At 44.0% G+C, this 23,033-nt stretch overlaps 1 protein-coding gene and 1 long non-coding RNA gene across 2 annotated transcripts in view; one reads left to right on the forward strand and one right to left on the reverse strand.

Annotated features, from left to right (window-relative positions):
- The window catches only part of LOC147142846 (uncharacterized), a 167,188-nt gene that overhangs the window by 85,161 nt on the left and 58,994 nt on the right, over nt 1-23,033 (forward strand). Inside the window, exon 2 of the long non-coding RNA XR_015087812.1 lies at nt 18,919-19,089. This is a non-coding gene — a long non-coding RNA (uncharacterized LOC147142846). The remainder of the gene's footprint in view (nt 1-18,918; nt 19,090-23,033) is intronic.
- Nucleotides 1-23,033, reverse strand: part of grik3 (glutamate ionotropic receptor kainate type subunit 3) — an 88,510-nt gene that overhangs the window by 24,443 nt on the left and 41,034 nt on the right. Inside the window, exons 4-9 of the mRNA XM_086037669.1 lie at nt 21,771-21,952; nt 16,981-17,034; nt 12,226-12,396; nt 10,769-10,912; nt 5,622-5,729; nt 3,458-3,571 (exon numbers count right to left, since the gene is read on the reverse strand). Of these exons, the coding sequence (XP_085893795.1) occupies nt 3,458-3,571; nt 5,622-5,729; nt 10,769-10,912; nt 12,226-12,396; nt 16,981-17,034; nt 21,771-21,952 (773 nt within the window). The remainder of the gene's footprint in view (nt 1-3,457; nt 3,572-5,621; nt 5,730-10,768; nt 10,913-12,225; nt 12,397-16,980; nt 17,035-21,770; nt 21,953-23,033) is intronic.

Here is a 23,033-nt window from a genome sequence, read left to right on the forward strand (position 1 = left end):
AACTCATTCGAACGCACTCCCCAACAAGCAGCAGTTTGCCACACGGTGAACATTTCACCCAAAAAGAGCGAAAGCTTACTGTCAAACCAAACGTCAAACCAAGAGAATGACCTACACGTCGTGTACTCAATCACAAAGCTTCATGCTTCCGTAAATGGAACATGCCACTGACATGCAGTTAGCATGGTGGTTTTCCAAGCCATTAAGCGGCAGACATTTGAACGCAAATGGACGGATAATTTCACAATACGCGCAGGCATAGCTTCTTCATCCTCTCCAAGAAACGACTAATAGCACAGCAACTGAGTGAATAGTAGTCTATTCTTCTTTGTTTACATCTGCATGACTATTATACAGCACTGCCTCCCCGTGGCCAAAGCAGCAGCTTACTCAATTGGATTGCAGCATGAAATCATGTTTGATCCTTCACATTCTATTCTGCTCCGTTTTTGTAAAGTACAATATTATAGAGTGCTGTTTTCTTTTTACTTATTAAAGCAGAAAAATGCCCACGTTTTGTTTTTGTTGATAGCCATCAAAGTCTTGAGCAGCTTGGGCATTGCAATTAGGGCCTTGCTCTAAAACAAGTTCTGAATACAAACTTGATGACACTGCTCTTAAAGAAGGGGCGGCAGCGCTTTTCGCCGGAAACTTCGCTCAAGCTGTCCAATTAAGTTGATCAAAAAAGTTTTTGCATGTTGAGGGAAGTCATTACCATCTGTTTCGGGGCCTTCCAATTCTTGTTATTCCCCCACGGTTTGGACTCCAATCAAAGTGTTTGTAGCAGTCGCCGTCTCGCCGCCGCATGGCCGAGAGGAGGCAGGCGGGCCCGTGCGGAGACATTACAGGCAATGGAGTGCAAACAATTAATGTAAGGGGAGAAAACGCATTAAGTTGCTTCATCTCCTCCGCAAAGTTATCGCTATAAAGCTGTCAGACGTCTCGTTCACGCATCAGCGGCGCCGGTTTGCGGCGATGTCATTATGCAAAGATGGGGAGATTGATATTAAAGTCGAAGATTTTCCTCCCTAAATTGAAAGTAAATTGTTTTATAACCTTGAACTAATGACTTGTTGGAAGTATTGAAAATGCACTTTTTGGGAAACTGGGGGGTTGGGGGGTGGCAACACATCAGCTTCATCGTACAATAAACCAACTGTGACCCGTTCGGTTTTTCCTCCTAATTTTGCTCATTTTGTACTTTTTTTTTCATTTGAGTGCTGCTTATCATTTCTTTTTTGAAAAAACAAAAAGAAAATAGTGCCTGTTTCTCATGCTCGTTAAAATGACGACTTTATTCTTATCAGTTGAGGACTTTTTTGTGTGTGTGTGTGTGTGTCATCTTTTCTTGTAAATATTATGAATTATTCTCGTAATAGAGTTTTGGAATATCAGAACTTTTTTCATTTTGATAACATAACTTTTGTCTTGACGTATAAACATTCTTAAAAAAACAAACTTTGACGCTTGAAGAACATTCTTCCCCATATTTTTTTTCGTAATTTTGCTCATTTTCCATCTACCAATACTTCTTTTGTAAAAAAATAAAAATAAAAACGATTAAAGTAAAAGTAAAATATTCTTGTAAATTAAGATTTAGGTCTTTCTATGTGTGTGTGACATATTGTGATGAATTCTCGTAGTACTCGTACCATTTTGAGTTCCATTCTCACAACATTTTTTTTTTTTCTGGGAAAAGAATAATTATACTTGTGACGGATTATATTTTTCTCAATTTCAGTTTTTTGTTTCTTTCTGTGCAGCCTAACATCTTGAAAAAAAGAAAACATTCCATCGTAAAACGTGAAACCTTTTAGTGTGTCATTATGCAAAGAGGCAAAGATTGATATTAAAGCTTTTGGCAAATGGAAAGTCGAGTATTTTACGACCTTGAAGTCCTGACTTGTTGGTAGACGCATGAGCTTCATGATAAACCAACTTTGATCCATTTCAAAGACATTTGCTCTGTGCATGGCAGCTGATGCTGGTGCTAATTCCATTGCGCCTTGACCCTGTCGCTTGTTCTAATTACAGCGTTGGGGCGGGCATAATGACAGTGTTTAACATGCTAAGTAGCGTCCTAAAGAGGGCCACTGGGAACATCTGTGTCAGCACTTCCCCGTTAGCTCCGTTTCGGCCTGAACATCCATTTATGTGTTGCAAAAGCACAACAAAAGATGAGCAAATGAAGATGCACCGTCAAGCCGGGGGAAGGATCGTCCTGTTCTTTTCCGCAAGAACATGTTATTATGGATTCTTAAAAAGAGTTCATGGAGACCCACTGACTCTCTCTGCTTGTCATGGTCAAACATTAACAACTTAAATGACTTATTTTGCTTGAAGTCGCTATCGTAGTTTCGAATCATTCTTTTCAACAAGACAATCTGGTATCATTTTTGCCACATGGTTCATTAAGTTTAAATAGCATCCACAAATGTTGATTTTTAGCTAAAAATATAAATCTTTTTTTTTTAAAAAGGCTAACAAGGCTAGCAGTATCTCCTCTAACATTACAGTCTATTGCTAACAATTAATAAATCCTAATTGTCAATTGGATGCTTAAGCTGTGTTGGTTCTGCGATGACAGTAGATATGTGTCACAATTAATAATACGTGAATCTATTGGTTCAGTTTTCAAGATATTTGTTAGCTCGCTAAGCTAATGAACATTTATGACTTATTGGCTTGAAAAATGGAGTGAAATACTATGTGAGAATGTACAAAATGTGCACAAAGAACATTTTTGCAACATGTGCACACTTATAGGGGCATTCACCCCCAAATGAACTTAATTTAGCTCATAAACTGTATAAACTGGTGTCCACTAATGCTGTTGACATGCCCTGGTCTTTATTTGGACATTTTAGTGCATCTTTGTTGACATCTTGAATTTGTGGCAAAAAAAAAAAAAAAAAAGTCTGTGGGCTTCCATCTTCAAGTTAAACACTACACTGCATGTGAATTTGGCTTTCTGTCCTCTGTTTTGGCAATCCTGATGACATTTCCGAAATTTTTGACGTCGTCACTCTGCCAAGCGCCTCAGTACACGCGTGCACGCCCTTGTAGCCAGTCGGAGTTGGAATAGTAACGTTTGCGAACATCTTTATAGCCATTTTCAGGTTCGTGATTCATTAGCATAGCATTTAGTTGATTTATTTCGCATAGCTTGTCGTAGTATAGAAATGATGTGGGTCGTAGTTTGTCACTACTGCTGTCAATCACAGCCAGACCACGCCCAACCCCCCTCCCCCCTCACAAGCCCAATGGTCCTCTAGGCAACGCCCGCTTTGAGTGCCATTTTCAAATAGTAGTGAGGGGAGGAGCAAGAGTCTGATAGGCTCCCCTTTAACTTCATGCTGGATGGATAAATTGCAAACGTATCCATGGCGTTCGTGCGCTTCCGAGAGTATTATTGACCAGTAAAGAATAGAAAATGCTTCTCAAAAGCGCGACTTACGAGGATGGTGGTGATGACGAGTGAGCGGTTGGCCAGCGAATCGGTGATGTTCATCCCTTTTCGCTTGGGCACTTCTGTGATGTTGAGACCTCCGGACGGACTCCACTTGCCGACCTGCAAATGATAAAAAAAAATTATAAAAAAAGTGAGGCGGGAAACGTCATCAGCGTCCACCAAATTAGCAGGTCAAAGCACTTCCTTCCGGTTCAGGTCAGAGATGGAGCCCGTGGCTGCAACAAAACATCATTTGCATTGACCTGCCGCGTGGCAGGCGAGAATGCTACCACTGGACCACCAATGCTTCCACGACAACCTGAATCAACTCTTTGTTGGAAATCTGCAGGGGGCGCTAAAGCCCTGTCAAATGCCCACGCGGGCCCACAAACCTGCTTTTCGGTTTTGTCATGCGACATCCCGTGTAAGGCCAACAACGTATGCACAAAATACCGAAACATCAAAATTTTGAGTCCTGAAACAAAAGGGAACTGTAGTTGTAAAACTTATCCCCAAATATTTTTTAGGGTACCAAATGACTGTTGAACAACCCCTAAAAATGGCTTTTGTATCTTCTCCCTCCCTCCCTCTTGATGACCAACCTACAGTACAAATCCAATAATTTATGAAATACCAAATCAAATGAGTTTTAAAGCAGTAATTTTTGGTACTATTCAGTTGATGTTTTCCTTCTTGTTGTTAAAACATTTCGATTAATACATACACATTTGAAATCGTAATTATGCTTTGAAGTTGTTGTCATATTGATTTCAATGCTTTCAGCTATTTCATGTTACTCCCAACAATGCAACATTGTCAGTATCAGCGTTTTTGTTTTTTATTATATTGCTAAGTTTGTTTCACTTAGCATAGCAGCTAACACGCAAGCCTGCGCCAGACACAGTGGCACAGTTGTTATTTTTTCAATTCAAATCAGTCAGTCACTCCCTGCCACCTGGGATTACGCTATCGTGGCGCCCATTGTGAAAAAACAAACAATATATTCTCGCGACCAATAGGGCAACTCTGGCAGAAAGAAGAATTGCAAATAGCTTTATGGAAAGCATTTCTAATTGTGCCCAATTGCAATTAAGTCATTTAGCGTGATTAGCAACAAGACTGTGTTCTTGAGTAATATCTATCTTGCACCCCCCCATTCGCGAAAATCCGTTCCTGAATGAAAATGACGAAGCGCTGCCGCTAAGAACCTGATCGCAATTCCGGCGTGAGCTCAAACTCGGGCTAATATTCAATTACAAGGGATTAGCCGAGGGAGTCCACACCCTAACAGGCTAAAGCCGATTCCGCGGCATGTATAAGATGGAAGGGGAATCTGAAAACACGCTGGCGGAGATGCTAATGCGCCATCAAATAATGATGGGACGTGCTTCTATTCAGATGACCTCACGCGAGACGAACATGCCGACAAGAATCGGTTCAGAGCCGATGCAAGCGCCCCCCCGTTCCCCCCCCCCCCCCACGCCGCCGTCCTCCAACAGAAGGGTTACAAGATGAAAAGCTTGCGCTATTATATCGTCTTGAGCCTTTAGGGACTACTTGAGCAAGTCATAATGAGACTTATCCCTACTTGATATATTCATAATGTATAAAAGCCCTTGGAGTAGTGAGAGGCTGTTACAGTCCAGAGGGTGCTTTGAAGAAGGAGACTGTATTACCAACCTTTTACTTGGACACACAACCATTTTTGTTCCATTTATTTTGTGTTTGTACAGTCCATTAGCAGCAAACTGCATTTTGGGCACCACCTCAAATTATCATTAAGAGAGACGGCGATTAACACCCTAACGTGTGCCCCATTCCAATTTACTTTATGATCCACTAGCCTTTCTGGGAAGCGCCAATTTGGTTCCTTGTTAGAGAGGTGAATTACACTCGTCAGCTTGCCGTTCCTACTTTGTTGCGCAGCAAGGGCGAAAATTGGCTTTTCTGACATTTTGCAAGAAAAAATGTCAAGATCGCCATTTTCAAATTTGGATACAATGCCGGTGACATGCAATGGTGGGAAGAAGCAAGGAAAAAGATGTGTGTGTGTGTCTCTCTCTCTCTGCCTTAAAATCAACTGTGATTGATTGAGATGTTGGGGAATTAATGATGGGTGGGGTGGGGGAAAAAAACAGACAGCAGCGATATGGACCACAGCGGTTCTTACCTTTTCGAGTCCGTCCTCCTTCAGACTTACGATGTCCAAGTCAAAGTCTGTACGCAATCCAGTTGTCTTGTTGAACGAGAGTCTCCCGGTCAGTCCATCCCAGTGGGACTGAAAAACAATATTTATGCCACTTAGAAGCACATTCACCACGCTGACCGCTGGTTTTCCTATTCCAGCATGGAGTAGGGCTTCAGATCAGCGTCTCGAGCCTGGGTTATAGTTTTTAAGGAGCCTTAGGCTTTCTAGCCAGTTTTAGGCTTAGGGTTTCAATGTAGGATTAGGGTTGTAAATGAGGGTTTTCTATTTAGCCTGGGTCCGAGTTGATTTTGATTTTGAAATGGTAACGTCATAAATACAATCAAATTCTGTTTGTTCTACCACAGATACAGCAACGGGCATAGCACGGCAAAAAAACACAAGTATGCCCACAAAGGACCCCAAAATATCACTCTGATTACATCGAGTCCGTTTTTTGATTCCTCCTTCCAGCATGTAAAATCTCATGCGGTCTTGTCACCTTATTTACATGTCCACATAATAAATTGACAACCTTGTAGTAACCATGAACATTTAAGAGCTGCAATGACCAACAAAGCATGCAATTAGCACACGCCGTGTTTGTTTCTCACCCAAACGGGCACAAAGCTCTCAGGCTGCATTTCCGTCTTTTTGTTAATTACAATTCACATCCGACGCCGCCAACACCAGAGGACCGCTGAGTTAATTAACGACCGTTCTTTTGCTTTATTCCCCTCGAGGACGCAAAGTACATAACTGCCCTCCGTTGTTATTTCCCCGATAAGCGCAACCTGAACAGACGTGAGCGCAGGCTGTTTGTTACAGCGCGCGCACTCCTACAGATGTTACATTTTAATGCTCGATTGTCTGCCCGTTTGTTGGTGCAGTTTCATTCAGTCACAGTCGATTGGGGATCTAGTGCGGGCAGTGTGAAGTTGCGCCAGTACTCGAATCTACTATTGCCCCATTCCCTGTAAAAAAAAAAAAAAGTGGGTCGCCAGTTCCTTGTCATTATCCTTTTTGTAAAACTTGACACACAACCAACTCCCAGAATGGTCAAAGTGAAATTGCTTCCGCCGACCCTCCGACTCAAGCCCATCACCCCTGGCTATTGTTGGGCTTATGGACCCGAGACCTACAAAACAATCCAACACTATGTTCAAAGGATTCAGGGTGCGATGCAAAGGCCTCGGACGCGCCCGATCCAAAGGGCCCATTCGACCTTGACGACATGTCTGACTGGCTGTCTTTGCAGTGGGCGTAAATCACACCCGAGAAAGAGTTTTTACAACCCAGCGCCGCAGTGTTGTCCTCAAACGGTAGCCCGGCGTAAGGACAACAGTGTAATAATATTTCATTGGCTTTCGTCTTGATAACCGGCGGCCGTGATGGTGGCTTCCTATTAGAGGACAGTAAAAGGAAAATCCCAAGTATTTTGGAGGTGATGTTTGCAGTGTCATCCAAAGGACAGACTGAAGGGTGTTTGAATCATTTCCCAAATGAGGACAGAAGACCACAGTCCTTTGACAGGGGCTATTAAAGCGTGAATACAAACAATGGAGCCAATTCAATCTTCAAGCCATGCCAAAGCTTTGGCTTGCTTAGTGTCACGATTGCATTGACATGGTGCAATATATCCAATCGTCCGTTTGCGTTCACAGCTATTTTTAGCCACATTTGAAAGACGCCTGATTCCAATCTGAGGATGTCTGATTCAACATCCGTTTTTTGTTCTCTAGGCTGCCGTGACGATGCATCGTTTTATGCCGTCAGACTTGTATCAACGGGGTATGTCCGATCTGTACGTTGAAACTGCAATTGCATAGGCTGACCTATTGGGCAATAAAGGGTCGCCCAGTGACCTAACGTGCACAACTATGCCAATGTGGGATGAAGCCGGAGGACACGGGGAAAATGCGAGGGCCCGTGGAATTTTAGACACATTTGGAGGAGACCTGATTGTGATCTGAGGCTATCCGACTGCATCCATTTTTTTTCATCTCTTTACGCTGCATGGCGCTTAGCCGAAATCTGCCGGTTGGGAGCAAGAAAATCTGAATTTTGCCACTTGAACCGTGTATTGTAAATGCTGTCTTTGATGGTATCAGGCTCTCGTCCAATGTTTCTGTGTAGGCTACAGTCGCAGATATTGGATACATTCAGGCAGTCACCCGTTTTCCAGACCACTTGCCATCACTCAGGCCTCGGGCGAGCCGACGCTAAATATTGCCGGTGACGTTGGGCAGTCGGTGGGGCACATCAAGGCGAGCATTTCTACTCACATTCACACTAATGGACAATTTCAAGTCTTAACCTAAGAAGCGTGTTTTGGGGATGCTCTCGTAAGGGGGAATACCCAGAGAAAATTCACTGCACGCAGGGATTGAACATACAAACAATACACAGAGGCGGTCCATTAGAGAGTTGAAGCGGGACTGTTAATTGTGAGGCAGATGTTTTATTCCACCGTGCTGCCACCGATACATGTCCGATTCTTATCCACATTCAAAAGAGGCCTGATTCCGATCAGAGGAAATTCAGCGCACTTTTTTTAGGTGAGGCTTGAGTGCGGCGGCGGTGGCGGCGAAGCGAGAGTCACACTCCTTGGCTGCACTCAGCTCCACTTTATTTAAACAGCACTTTAAAAACAACAAGTGCCGCATACTGAGTGCTGTACATAAAGTCACAGACAACATCCAAAAACACAGACAGTTAATAGTGGCTCCAAAATTGAGCCCTGTGTAACACCAAAATCTATGCATCTTAGCATATGGCTGCAATGAACTTTTAGTACACCACAACAGGGCGGAACACGTGCCTCCCAATTTTCGTAGCCGAAGTTCAAACGTAACAGGTTTTGATTGTGTACCTTTAGGTCGCCTTGACCCCTATGACAATTGCGTCACTTGAACCGTGCAGTGAAAATCCTTCCTGAAGTTGTTCCAGGACAAACTACAACGACACGAAGTAGAGAGCAGACCTCCACCAAAGGGGAACACCACCTGCGTACCCCTGAATTTGGTCCAAGACATTAGTGGATGTCTAACTGCCAAAATAAAACATGTCTGATCTTGCATCAACACAAAGAGAAAAGAGCATCATCCTGTCAATTAGCAGAGGGACTAAAATGACTCTCGGTAGGGTGCAGACCGAGGCTCAATAGGCTTCATTTGGATCCAACACCAAAATCTACACCTCTATTTAGCCATTTCGGGATCCGCACCAAAGTGTACTTCGTTCTTCCTTGGCACGTACACATCAACTTTCTTGGAAAGCGTATTTTTGCAAAACAAATGATAACATAACCTCTTTTGGCGGTATTAAAAACGTTTATATATTATTCTTTTTTCTCCTTTTCTTTTTTTTTTTTTTTTTTTTTCACTGTAACAACACATCCCACTCTGTTTACCAAGCCTCTGTGATCTCGAGGAGCGAATCACAACAAGCGAATCGCCCACTGTGATCGTTGCAATGTGCAGGCTGTCTCTGCAGATTGATCAAGCGAGGCTGCTTCAGCAGAAGGTGAGATGAGAGAAGACAAAAAAAAACATGATGAGCCTCCATAGCGGCTCGCAAACTTGTCAGTTCCTTGCTGGTCTTTGTGCAACGCACTGTAAATACAATCATGCTTGTCACAAACACCTCGAGACAGGTCTTAAAGTACATTAAAGTAGGGCTTATATTCTGTCTTAGAACATGAGAAACCTAAAAAAAAAATCAAAACATATATACCGCTTTTTTCAGTCGTTTCAGAAATGATGGAAATCCTTCAACTTCATTGCGATAGAAAAATAAGCGCATTGGGACTTCCTTGTGCTAAAATGGAAGATGATCCTCTCTGAGGGATGCTAATGAGAACCTCAGAGGAGAAGGGAGTGCTTGAGTGATCCCGACTCCTCATTTGCCCACATTTATACTTTCACTAAGTCTGGCTCTTATTTCTGGCCTATTTCGAAGAGTTACATCAGACCCGGCCGGCTCCTTATACGCGGGAGAGTGGGTGCCGCTATCGCAGCGTGACCTCAAGTTAAACCTCAATCGTGCGTCTGGAATACTTTGTACATCGGGAGGCACGTTGGACAATCGCAAGCCTGAAGGACAAGATAAACGGAGACTGATTTCAAGCACTTCACCGACATTCAGGCTCTTCGCTCGGTGCCTGGCAAACAAATTTCTGATAAGAATCCAACCATCAATTTTCTACACCACTTGTCCTCTTCAAGATCATTTGGGACCCTAACCCACTTTGTGCGAAAAGCGAACCGCAGGCAGTGGACTGGTTGCTAGGGCATTTCAAGAGGCAGGCAGCCATTCACTGCACTGTCACTGGGCTGGAAGTGAGCTGAGGCTGCCTGCGCACAAGTCAGGCGAGTGAACCGCGACAACATGTACTCATTCATTCTTTATCCAGTTGAAGACGCAAACTTCATTTTTCCAACCTTACAATGACAAATCTGCTTGAGCGACGGGCGTCCGTCAGGGATTGACATCGCCAAATTGGTATGTTTGGAATCCGCTGTCGAAGGCCTCGGCAAACAAAGTTTCGAGCTTACAAACGGCGCACAATGAGCTAGTTTGGGTTACGCAATAGGAACTTTGCGCTAAAGCGAGGACACGCTGTATTAATACGAGTGCCGTTATCGATGAACCGACCTCGACTCGACTTTCATCGCATTACAGTGAAATCTCGAGCCGTTCAGCCCCGTACTCCGAACCGTCCGTCACGCCAACTGTTCTGACCAATGGAGAAGCAGGCCAATTGCGACGTACAACATGGGGAAAACAAGCGTCATCTGGTCCGCCTGCATCTGGTTATCAAGGTACAAATATTAGCATATCCACCCAGCCTCTTCATGTTTTTATTTGGTGTACAACAACACACTCTCATGTTTGATAAACTCGAGGCAAGTTTCACAAATTGTCCTTTCAAAAGGTTGCAACATTCAGGAGATAAAACAACGTCTGCGGGGAATTTTACGCAGCAGACAACAACATGGCTTTAATGTGTCCATCAAGGCTCTTTGTTGGTGGCTGTGATTGATTTGCTGGGTAAACATGCTCGTCCACTCCACTCGTGCCCCTCCTCCTCCCTGGTCACTTGGCTGCAAACGGAAAAGACATCTCTTTACCTCTTTGATGAAACTCATGAAGCGGCCGCCAAAACGCCAGGGCTTGTGGCGGTGGCACTGCAGCGAGTTGACGGTCATCTGCGGCGCGTGCTGGTAGGAGACGGACACGATGTGGACGGCGTCGTAGGTCAGAGCCGCATCTGTCTGGAATAATGGGGTGAACATTGTTTCAGCTGATGCCTGCCAAACAAGCCGGTGAAATACTGCGCTATGGAGTAGTCATTCCCAAAATGTCAAAGCCGTCCACACAAAGTCCATTTATAGCGTGACAGAGAACGGATCGACTTCTTTGAAGACGTTAAGACTTGCTACATACATATAAATTATAGCTTGAATCCATCCGTCTATTGTTTGGCTCCGAGCTGAAAGTTAAATCTCACATAATCAACCTCTTTTCACATTTCTTCATTCTTTGTGGGGTTTTTTCTGCGGAACCTTTCCTGGAAAAAATTCACCAGTTGGGGAAAAAAAATGTGGACATATCAAAAGGCGGAGCTCGCGTCCAGTCATTTGAATGCAACCGGTGCGGTACGTACGTTGCTCGCGTATATGCTTCGCTATTACATCCACAGGCGCATATAAAATTAGAAATGGTTAAGTATTGTGGTAAAACACAATAGGTGTATTTCTACGGCTTGCGAAAGCTTCCATGCGTTTCGATCAGCTGTGTTTTGCGAAGTGGCCACATTGTGTAACTGCGATTCAAATTTTGAATTGCCGCAAAACCAGCGGCCGTGACTCGGCCACTCGTGAAATCTTGTGGCAGAGCCACACGCGCTTACACAGCTGTGGCCTGCATGGTTACAAAAACAAATCTGTAATCCCTTCAAGAGCACTGTGAAGGTGTTTATGAATGATATGGTCGGACTATGTTCAGCATTTTAATGAGAGAGAAAACGGATAACCACGCTGTTATGGTTTTCAAGAAGCTGGCGATTTCTCCAACAGCCAGCGCTTTGCTATCATCCTCGCGCTACTTATATTTAATTCAAAATTACAAGAGCCTTTGGACAGCTGCAGATCCTTTTCAAGGACAAAATGTGATATTGTTTTGAAATGCCCCTGAAGTCAGAAGGATGATTTTATGTCTACCCGTTGTTCCATGAAAATGCTCACGATCCTCCTCGAGAACACAAAACCACCTTGATGAAAGCCATTTAGACAGTCGAGAGGAAAGATGAAACAAGCTGGCAGTGACACCATTCAACCAGTTGATGGCAGAGCCGGACGGTCGGATCGCTCCACGATGGGGATTGTCACCATAATATTTTGCAATATTTTGTGCACGCAGACTACAAGTGCCGTCACGTGAAGGCTTGCAAACACAGGGCACGTTCAGGGAAATTCAAAACTGCTAGGTAAGAAAGAAGTTATTCGACGGCACGTTGGAGGTCTGACCGGAGTTTCCAAAAGATGAAGACGCTACGGCCACTGTGTGTAGCAGTACTAGAACATACCGTCATGATGCCCTCCAGGAGGCCCGAGTCAGGTTTGGGGGGTATCTGCCGTTCTGTGGACCACTTGTCCACAATGGAGGAGACCAGCGGGTTGTCCACGTTGAGGATGCGGAAGCCGGTCATGTTGACGCCACAAAAGCGATACGGCTCCAGATCGATGGCCATCAGATCCTTTGGAGAGAGACGGACGGGTAAAGGGAGGAGGCGAGAGTCTCGTTTTTGTCCCGCTATGCTTAGTGTCTACCTTTCAAGTATGTGGCCCGCATGCTTTTTCTCCTCACATGAAAAACAAAATGACGCAGCTTCTGATTAGAGAGATGCTATATTAAGATCAAAACAAAGCCAAAGGAAGGAAAAACAGTCCTTTTTCAATGCCATGCCAGGAGATTTATAAGCCCAATAAATGGATTTGAAAAAGGTGTCTCTCCCTGCCACAAATCATACAGTACAGTCAGGTTAGTGGAAAAGCTGAAACTTAGCACGTGTGTGTTTCCTGCTACAGTTGGACCAAAAACGGGAAAATGGAGTGTTGCGTCATGTGCTCGGATGGCCTCTTATTGCTGGGCAGTATTCAAGGGCACCTTAATGGCTTTGGGTGCAGTTTTAAAGAAGTGACATCGAGCAACCGTGTCTTTATGGGACTTCCTTGGGAACTCGGGGCTCCGTTGCCAACACGCGGCAGAAAAAACAACAGGTACACTGTAAACCTCCCGAAGTCATAACTAGAACTGCACTGCGTCATACTGACAGCTGCTTTTGAACAGAATTGACCAGATGAAATCCGACTGGAAATCAGTCCAATATCCCAGAACGGCTGCAGTCAGTTTGGACTGCTGAAAACAAAAACATCACTGGTCCCCCCGAGCCACTCTTGGGGACAAGAGCCAAGATAAGGGAATGCAAAATTGTCTCTGGCCCTCCACGTCCTGGAGACCGCCTCTTCCAGCTCCTTCCCTCGGCTAGGCGCTGTCGAACTCTGCCCACTAAAACCAGCAGACATTCCGATAGCTTCTTCTCTCTTGCCATCAAACTCAAAACTCGATAGTGGCACCTTGCAAATGTTGTGTTTTCACATCCCTGTGGGACAGTATTACCGTATTGCTCATTTGTACCTCTTTGGATAACTGTCGTTGGTCAATACTCCTCCGCGCTAGACACTTTCAATTGCTCAAGGACTTTCTGCGTCTTTCACCCCTTCAAAGTTGGATGACAATTCCGACTTGGTGAGCGACAGTTGTCACTTGACAGTTGATGACTTTCCGCATTGGTCGGGCACCCTCGCATTACGCAAAGACTCTCTCTACTTATTCATCACGTCTTTTGTTTGTCGTAGTTGCTTGTTACTGCAATGCTAGTCCAGCTCATTCTACGGGAGACAAATTCCTTGTGCGTCGTTAAATATTGGCCAATAATCAGGTTGTGCGATACTTTTACCTGGTCACGTCACCTTTGTGTGGTCACGTGTCGCTAGGCGGGGCCGCGGTCCTTTCTGCTCCTGAACTGATTTTTTGGACTAGAAATTGCTGTAAACGCTGTTCTGCTTACTCCTCGTGCAAAAACTCACATCAGGAGGTGTTTGCCCGATGAATGGATGGATTGTAAAACGATTGTTCGGCCTGTGAGAAATCACACTACCTTCAAATGAGGGGAAAAACAAAAAAGTTGCCGCGTGTGTGGCTGCATGTATGCCATTAAAACCCCACTAAAAAATGTTGGATCATTGTGGTAGTTTTAATAATTCATGACTCCCGTTCCCTCGGCAGGCAAAAGCAATTCAATTTAAGCCGCTGTAATTTCTGGGGAAGCCAAAGTGCGAAGTCACATGTTGACACATGTCGCGGCGTAATGGGCCGGCGGGCTTGGAAAAAGACATTTGGATCAACATAGATATTTCATTAGCACCCTGTTGGGTTAGTGCCGGGCTAACGGCCTTAGTTACTTACTTCAAAAAAAAAAAAAACGCCACCAGCCGCTGAATTATTTCTCCTCTCCTCTCCATCTCCCGTCTCCGCAGCACGGCACCGGCTTTTTATGAGCACGGATCAAAGTATATCACTATTGTTCCGTGTGACATTCCGAAATGCTCGCTAAAGTAGATCGGGTCGCTCTCCGAGCTTTTGAAGCTAAGAATACAAACTAAGTGGGACAGAAATGTTGGCAGACGTACAATACATTTCTTGTGACATCCTCGTTTCTATTAGAGCCTTTTTAGGGTGTCACAAAAGCGTCTTGTTCCAATTATAAGTTCACATTGGCAGCACCGGTGCCTTTTAACCAGCGACGTCGCACAGAATCCATGCCATGCGACAAGTCTGCAGGCACATTATTAGGTAAAGCTGCACAATGTGAAATCCTACAAAAATAATAACACTCGGGCTTGGTCGACGCAGTCGGAGCCGTATAAATGACACAATGTTAAACGGGTTGACCATTTTCCCAACCAAGTCTTACTTTTCTTCATTTCCATGTCCACCGTTCACGGTTGTCCTTGACCTCCACCGATACCCTGGGACGGACCACCGGGGTTCAGTCCGGGTTAAGAACCACTGCCCTAAAATCTTTTCGGACCGCGTCATATCGGCCTTTGTTCCAGTCCGCACGATACTATCTTCAATTTTTCTTCGATTATGGCGCACCTGCAGAATGGGATGCGGCGGCGCCCGTGTTGGCTGCCAGCGTTGCCCTCTGCAGGTCGGACTGCAGAGGCACACGAAAAAAATGTTCCTATTGGGTTACTTTCGCCCAAGGTTGGGGTAATTTGTTGAGGAGTAGTTTTTAGCCCTTGTTTGATCAAAATGTTGACCCAACGTACTGGAGCAAATCCTCTAGCAAGTGTTGCGCCGGGTTAGCCATTTCACTCAGCGGGTTTGAGAGTGTATGTCGACATTCTGTATCAAATGAAGGCGGCAGAATGTGACACCTTGTTGCAGCTTCACCGGATCAAAGCCACTGTTCCTGCAGTGATACTCCTGAATTAAAGATGAGCAACATAAAGCATAACAGGTTCTTTTTTTTTTTTTTAAACAGGAGTTTCAACCCATTAAACAGAGATGCTCCAAAGGCATGATGCATGTCAAAACAATGATATTCGCCAATGCGTCAGAGCATGAAAAATGACACGCATCAGGGCCGGCCTCGATGTCATAACGCATTATCGCCACTGACTGGCCGGGTCTGCAGAGATGAATGCGTGTGTGTGTGTGTGTGTGTGTGTGTGTGTGTGTGTGTGTGTGGGTGTGCGTGCGTGTGCGTGTACGTGTGTGTCTGTGTCTCTCTGAGAAAGAGACAGTAACAGAGGTCGAAATCAACAGCTTAGAACATGCTGCTATTCATTCCCAGTCAACACGTTTATCACCAACAGGGCGGTGTGGGGCCGCAATTGCTTCGTGCTGGGGCCGCGCTCGTCGTGGAGAGAGGTGGCAGAGGACGCCACGGAAATAAAAGCCGCGTTTCAAACTCAATTGACTTGCGTTGCGCCAATTGGACAACAATCGTTGCCAGGGAGTGTCATTGAAAATAACCATTTAAAAACTTGAAAAACTATTTTTATACATTACCTCACAAAAGTGAGTACACTGCCAGAGTTCGTACAATACTTTGGGGGTTTTCATGATAATACGTTTTTGATTTTGTTTTGACTTTTGTTTTCTATATTCAGGTAGTTTTTAATTCGTTTTTTTTAAGCTGGTTTGTTTTAATTCGATAGTTTTTTTTACTTTAGTTTCTATTAGTTTTCGTATTAGTTTTAGTTGTTTTGTTTTTTTACACGTTTTTAAATATAGGGAGTATTTGTCGAGTTGAACATATAGATAAATAAAAAGGTCACCAAGTATTATGTGATAATGTCAACTAAAATTCCCAAGCTACTGTGTGTGACCTATATTCTTCCGGACGGCTGTACAGTGATAGTGACTTAAATACATTTAAAATTAACCCTGTCATGTATGATAGTAATTGATAAAGATGAAAATTAAGGACATTTGATATAATTAGAGTTAGTTTTTAACATCAAGAAATTTGGAGACACATGCTTTTTGCTGCAATAAAAAAATCCCCCAAAATTGGAGACGCATACTTTTTGTTAACTTTTTCTAATAAAATAAAATCACAAATTTTGGAGATGAATGATTAAAAAAAATTAAAAAATCATATATGTTGGAGATACACGCTTCCTGTATTAAAAAAAAAAAAAAAAAAAAAACACACACACAGTAGGGAGAAGCATGCTTTTTGTTGGTCAGCAGTACAATTAATATTAGTCCATAACAGGCTAATGATTCTTTCCCAAGGAGAGGGACAATTTGAATTGATCATAAAGGGAAAAAAATATTTAACCTCACAACTAAATTGTTTGGATTTACTGTTAGTCTCGATACAAACGTGGCATTAGCACACATTCATTTGTTTTACACAAAACATTTACTGGATTATTTGCCCCATAAAGGCTCACAGAAGACCGCATTGTTGTCTTTTTCAAGCTCGGGAAGCCACATTTAATTTTCGCTGATGTGTTTTATGGTGCCGCCTCAAAAGAACGCGCATGCACTTGGCACATAAAAGAGGAGCGTTCACCACGGCGAGCGCGAGTGCGAGCGAGCGAGCGAGCGCGCGCACGCACGCGCCACTCTATTATGCCTTCCAGGTCGTCAAAGAAAATAGCTCCGTAACAGACTGCGTACTGCAGCCCGCTCGCAATTAGCCGCTATTCATCAAAAAAGATGAGAACAATTTGCATTAATGAGGGTGGTGCATTACCAGGGTGGTGAAGATGTAGTGGTAGTACTCCGTCATCATCCCCATGGTCTGGGCCTGGAGACCGACAATGGAGAAACATGTTCATAAACTGTTCCGAAAGCAACGCTCAACAGACCAAGAGATCATGGTTGCGACTCAGCACAAATGACATCATCCAAGCTAATTGCTCTCTTGCCACTGGTAGACTGAATGCAAGTAAGATTTAGCAAAGTTTTCAGCCATATTGGAGTGTGTCACTCAAACACTTTCTCATATGATCAGAAAAAGGGGTTCATATTCACGTTTTACAAGCAACATTAAATTCACTTGAATTGTAAATGATTTATTCGGTAGTCTTTGAATCCGTGTTTTTCGGGTGCCAGAGTAGCTACGACAGGCTTGTGTCGAACGGCAAAATATATACAACATGACTGGTAAAATATCTCATGAGTGAACCGTCGATGGTTGCGCTGGAAAAATCCATTTGTAAATCGATTTAACAAATATATAATTTATACTCCATTTCTGGAATAATGGATAAAGTGCAGTCATTTTTGTGATATATTTTTTGGGGTGCTGTGCCGTGAGGTTTTTCAATTAAAAATGTGTCTTGGCTCAATAAAGGTTGCGAAGCGCTGGTCTAGCACTCACACATGAGCTGATGGCCATAAAAAACAATGAGATCGGCTTGAAATCTATGACCAATGTATACCACAACAGCAGCAAGGTTTCATTTCCAATTTAACCAAACGAGCTCTCTAAATGTCTGTACACCCCAATACTCCATCACTGCCACTTGTTTTTACTCCAGTGATGTTCAAAGGCGGCGCGGTCCCATGGCGGCTCTGCGTCGCATTTAATTGTTCCATCTGCTGTAAAGAAAAGTCAAGGTTACACGCTTTAAGGAATGTCAACATGAAGGCAAATTTTCCCCTTAGTCTTCCCTTCTATTGCTACCAAGCAGAAAACTTTGAGGTTTTCATCAGTATCATTAATATCATTATTATTATTATCATTATCATTATTATCATGACAAGAGAATTGCCTTTTTTTATTACATGGCTGAAAACGTGTCAAGGGCTTGTATCCTGGTGAAAATGTTAGTGAATATTTTAAGGCTCCTGAACATGACCACCAAAAACTCACTCAATAGTTTTACTGATTGACATGAAAAAGTCTCAAGGAGCCATGCCCGAAACTGAAAAGGAAGCCAACCATTTTGGTTTGAAGCAAAGCCCATTTGGAATGGATTGCCTGCAAAGCAAAGTTTGATGATGTTTTGAAACAACAACAGCAAACAACAAAAAATACCAGTTTCACCAATCACCACAAAATGCGGTGGGCATGTCTGCCATAACAGTACGCACACAAAAAAAAAAAAGTCTCAAGAACCCATCCCCAAATTGAACAGGAGGTCAGCCATTTTGGATGGGAGCAGCCATCTTGGGCAAGGGCGCCCAGGCTCATACTAGGGGATTTGCCCAAATAGCAAGCAGGTATCCAAGACAGCTGGCCAGTGCTAGCTAACTTTGTATCCCATTCTTCCATTTTGCCTTGTGCTGCCACTTGCTGTCAACTGAAAGATGAGCTCACAGTGCCGAAGGGCTCGGCTCGCCAACGTCACGGCTCACCCGCCTCTTTTCTCGGCTAGGCCATGTGACGTTCGCGAGCCGAGCCTGTGGGCACGCCGGGCACATTTTCAGTTGACGGCAAGCGACAAAATGGCCGCCCCCTCAGATGGATAAAAACGGGCGGATTGTGCCGCTTGATTCATATTCCACAAATGCAAACCTAATCGCAAAGCCAAGTGTAGACTGGCGGGTGCATATACGTAGAACATATGATTGTAAACAAAAAGCTTGACTGGACTTCCCTTTTAAGCGGTAGATGTCTCGCACTTGACAAGAAAAGGAAGTAATAGTGTGTGCTGTATTTTTTGTTTGTTTGTTTTTCAATCAGCAGGGAGACACTTTGCCATTTTCTGCCATCCAAGCGAGCTGACGGATGCGTGTTGATGCGAGCGCGTGCGGACAACTTGATGGCATCGTGGCGCGACAAAGAAGCCTGCGTGGCTCGAGATCTGCATGTACGCCGCTGCCCGTGTTGCGCTGTTGAAAGCCTGTTTAAAAGGTAATGGAAACAGAGACGCTTTGTCCCTCACGCACACACGCACGCACATCTGTTGGGCCTGTCAAAGTCACATTGCACACGGACCGAGTGTCCCGCGTTGCACTCGTTGTCTTAGTTTAGGGCGACCTTTCGATGTGGCCGCCGTTGCACAATGTGCCCGAAATTCCTTTCGCTTTGCCGTTCGTCAAGCAAGGCTCTTTGTCTTTCCAAATGTTCCGTTTGCGTCATGAGTTGGAAAAACAAAAAACAAAAGGCATTGTTACATCACCTCTCATGCACTTTTTCATAATATTGTGACAACAAATGTATTGGAATGTTAAACTCATTCACTGCCAGACATTTTCAGAAGCCTCTGTTACTCTTAACGTTTGTTAGTTAGTTCCTGGGACTGAATGGCTGGATTGTGAAACGTCAAATATGTCAATGTCAGTGAACGAGTTAAGAATTCTTGCAATTCGCCGTATTTTTTTTCTCCCACTAAAATATGCATTTTTCCTTCTATATTGGACTGTTCTAATTGCAATTTGCTTCCCAAAAGCTTTCACTCACGTTTAAGATAATCGGATGCTATAACGAGGTTGCATTTAAACATCAATGGCTGGCAAAACTTCAAACTCTGTCTCTTTCTCTTCCCGCCCATTTCAAAGATGGTGGCACTCGGACAGCTTTGCTACGAAGGAGACAAAGTGCCCGAAAACCTCCTCTCGCGTTTTTTTCTTTGTTGAGGAGCCAGGAGCGGATTTACGTCAACTTTCATCCCAATAACTCGGGGAGGAGACGATGCGTTTTGCGAGACGTTAACGCAAAGTGACAGTAAACTTAATGGAGGCGGGGAAGACTACAGACTCACGAGTTGGTTGCTTATATCCATCCATCCATCCATCCATCCACTCTGTATCCACTTGTTCTGGACCTGGCTTGGGTGGAAACAAGGCCTGTGCATCTCGCCTCTCAAATCCCATTTAATACATATCACGATTCATGGGAAGCGATACAATTTAAGTTTTACAGTGCAACGGTTCGGTTCGACGCTCAGTTTGGAAGGGAATGATGCAACCGGTTTCTTGTCATTTTACGGTATTAATGTCGTGCTCAAGTTTGCACAATTCTAATGTTATGTAACGTAGACCTGTATATCAATATTTACCTCTAGCTGCTAGACATACATACATATAGAGATGGGCGCTTTTTTTTAACGGAATTTTGCTGGTCCGTCATCGGTCAACGGCCGGCCTGGGTACCCGTCCGTCATTTATCAGTCCGTCATGTTTCAAGCCAAAGCGAATTGTAATCATCAGTCGGTCCGTCGGACCGTCAGAAGTCCGTCGGACCGTTCGCCCGCCCCCACCCCCGAAAAACCTCAGCAGAATGGGTAACCTTCACTGACGGACGCAGTTTGTGACGATTACTCTGATGGAAGAAAATCCACTTCTGTCAGTGCGCACTCCATTTTTTTTAAAAAAGTCTCCCGTCAATCGTCAGCAAAAACGGGCTTCTGTCAGTGACGGACTGATGGACCGCTACGTCAGTCTGACGGGACGACCACCAGTGTGCGCATGATTCAAGGACGATGCATTCAATTCGATTTGATTCAATGCGCTCACACCAAACCAATTTTCCTAGTCGGAAGCAATTCTGGCTAACTTAAGAAACCGGAGGGTAACTGATCGGAGACCAGGTACACAAACGTCCACTTCATGAAGTGCCGTCCTATCAATAGTGCAACGAAGCTGTATCTGCGCTTCCTATCTATTCTTTAGTCGTCTGCGGAAAGGACTCATATAGTAGCGAAATGAGGAGCGTGAGGACTGAGTGTGTCCGTGTGTCTGTGTTGGACTGCCCCCAGGTGGCTGGAACAGATGAATGGCTTTTCCATTCATTTTAATGGGGAAAGATGCTTTGACATACAAGAGTTCTGAGCTGCGAGTCTGTGGATTATTTGTAGTGATAGCGGTTGTGATAAATAACCAGCAAGGAAGCAACGTATTCCAGAAATCATATAACATGTCAACGTGACACGATATTAAAGGTACGAGTGCTCTGGCTTCCTCCCCAGCCAAAATTGGACCGTGAAGAGCCGGACGCATGCTGTCGAGCTTCATCTTAAGCCGCTCTCATTCTCAGGAGGAGCTGTCCTATTTCACCTTATGAACGTTGCGCCGCCAATTCCTTTGCTGTCCGTCAAGATCAGCGAAGGAAATGAAGAGGCGGGACAGGCCAGGGCGGCGGACCTGGCTCGTTTTGCTCGAGCCAAGGAGCAGAGGTCATGTGGGCGGGAATGAAATTTGTCAAGTGAAACCATAAGCTGTCATGATGGAGGAAGCCAAACCTCTGCCACCAAGCAGCACAGGTGGCAGAACGACTCACGTACTCTACGGCTCGCCTGCTTTCAGAATCCGAGCCATGGTTGGTCATTATCCGAGCCCCGAGCAAACTTTGATGTCATCCTCAGTCGACAGAAGTGAGTGACAAAATGGCCGCCCCCCGAGCTGGCTAAAAACGGGTGGATTTCTCATATTCCACAAGCGCCATATGAATCACAATGCCGTGTTGACACGGAACATATTCTGAAGAACATATGTTTGGGTTGACTTCCCCTTTAAGTAGAGAAACAACGTATTTGAACTTTGTTACTTGCTAGCACTGCCGAGACGTAGACATGGTCAGACGTTGAGGCCGACCTGCTTGAGGATCTGCGCGGCCATGTGATGGCTGCAGTCGAAGATGATGCGGAACTCGCGGCTCCTCTTCATCTCCTTGAGGAGGGGCCTGGTGTCCTGCGTGTCCACGGGCAGCTGCCGGATCTTCAGCCGGATGTTGTACCTGGACGGCGCCATGATCAGCTCCTGTAGTCTTATAAGGCCTGAAACGCAACCATTGGTGAAAGTGGACACCGGGACACTGTAGTCAATGTCAGAGTTGTATTCATTTATGTATTTGCTTTAAGTATCAGCGGCTGGTTTCGGCATCCTTCGCAAATACCCTTGAAACACAGCCGGTATCGGCGATACCTGGTATGGGTACTCGTCAATTCCTAATAGCTACCAAGGTGGTCAGATGTCATCGTATCAGGGACAATTCCAAGTGGCAATTTCTTCTGGAGCCATGAGTGAAAAAGCTTTGCTGATTTGATTCTATTTGAAATATATATTTTAAAAAATCCTTCTGGTTAAAGGTTAATCAAACATTTGGTCAAAAATCAATCATTTCCTCCAAATCCCCGGCTGTGATATTTTTATGTCATTGCATTGCATTGCATTCACCTTTAACAGGGAATAATTTGCTATGATTTAATTCTTTGGAGCAAAATCTTCAGATATTAATATACTTATTATTTGATTGAAGCCCTTTGAGACTTTCCTGTGATTAAGGGCTGAATACATAAATTTGACGTGAATCATTTAGAATTGTATTTCTAAATAATCTAATTGGAATGACATACACTGTACCAGCAGCGTCTAGAAGTTGTGTACATAAAGATTTTGAACAAAATTGGTGAGTCATCTGAAAGCTATATCGCTGTTAGAGGATTCATTCATTCTGTTCATAAGCCAAGATTGTCTTTTTTTTGTGGGAAAATGTGGAAAGCTTTGTGAAAAATTCAGAGCTTTATTTTGCCCCACGTTTTTGGGGATCATTTTCAGGTCATCATATCAGTGAATATTGAGGACAAATTGGTCATTTCTTCAGGTTCCAAGGGATTTGATTTTTTTAATTTTTAGTCAAATGTCCCTATTTTTGTGAAAAGACTTGTTTTGTGAAGGAGAAAAAATTTCTTGTCATATTTTCATAGCTTCCTTGCGGATGTTTTTTTGGGGGGGGAGATATTGTGTTTTCTGGTCAAATTTAGATTTTTTGGGGTCAAAATGTTATACCTTTTTTGCTATCTAATAGCTCCCCACATTAAAAGAAAAAAAAAAAAAAGAAGAAATTAGATGTCATTC

The sequence above is a fragment of the Filicampus tigris genome, chromosome 8 (genome assembly GCF_054856515.1).
Source record: "Filicampus tigris isolate MCC_2025a chromosome 8, RoL_Ftig_1.0, whole genome shotgun sequence".
NCBI lineage: Eukaryota > Metazoa > Chordata > Actinopteri > Syngnathiformes > Syngnathidae > Filicampus > Filicampus tigris.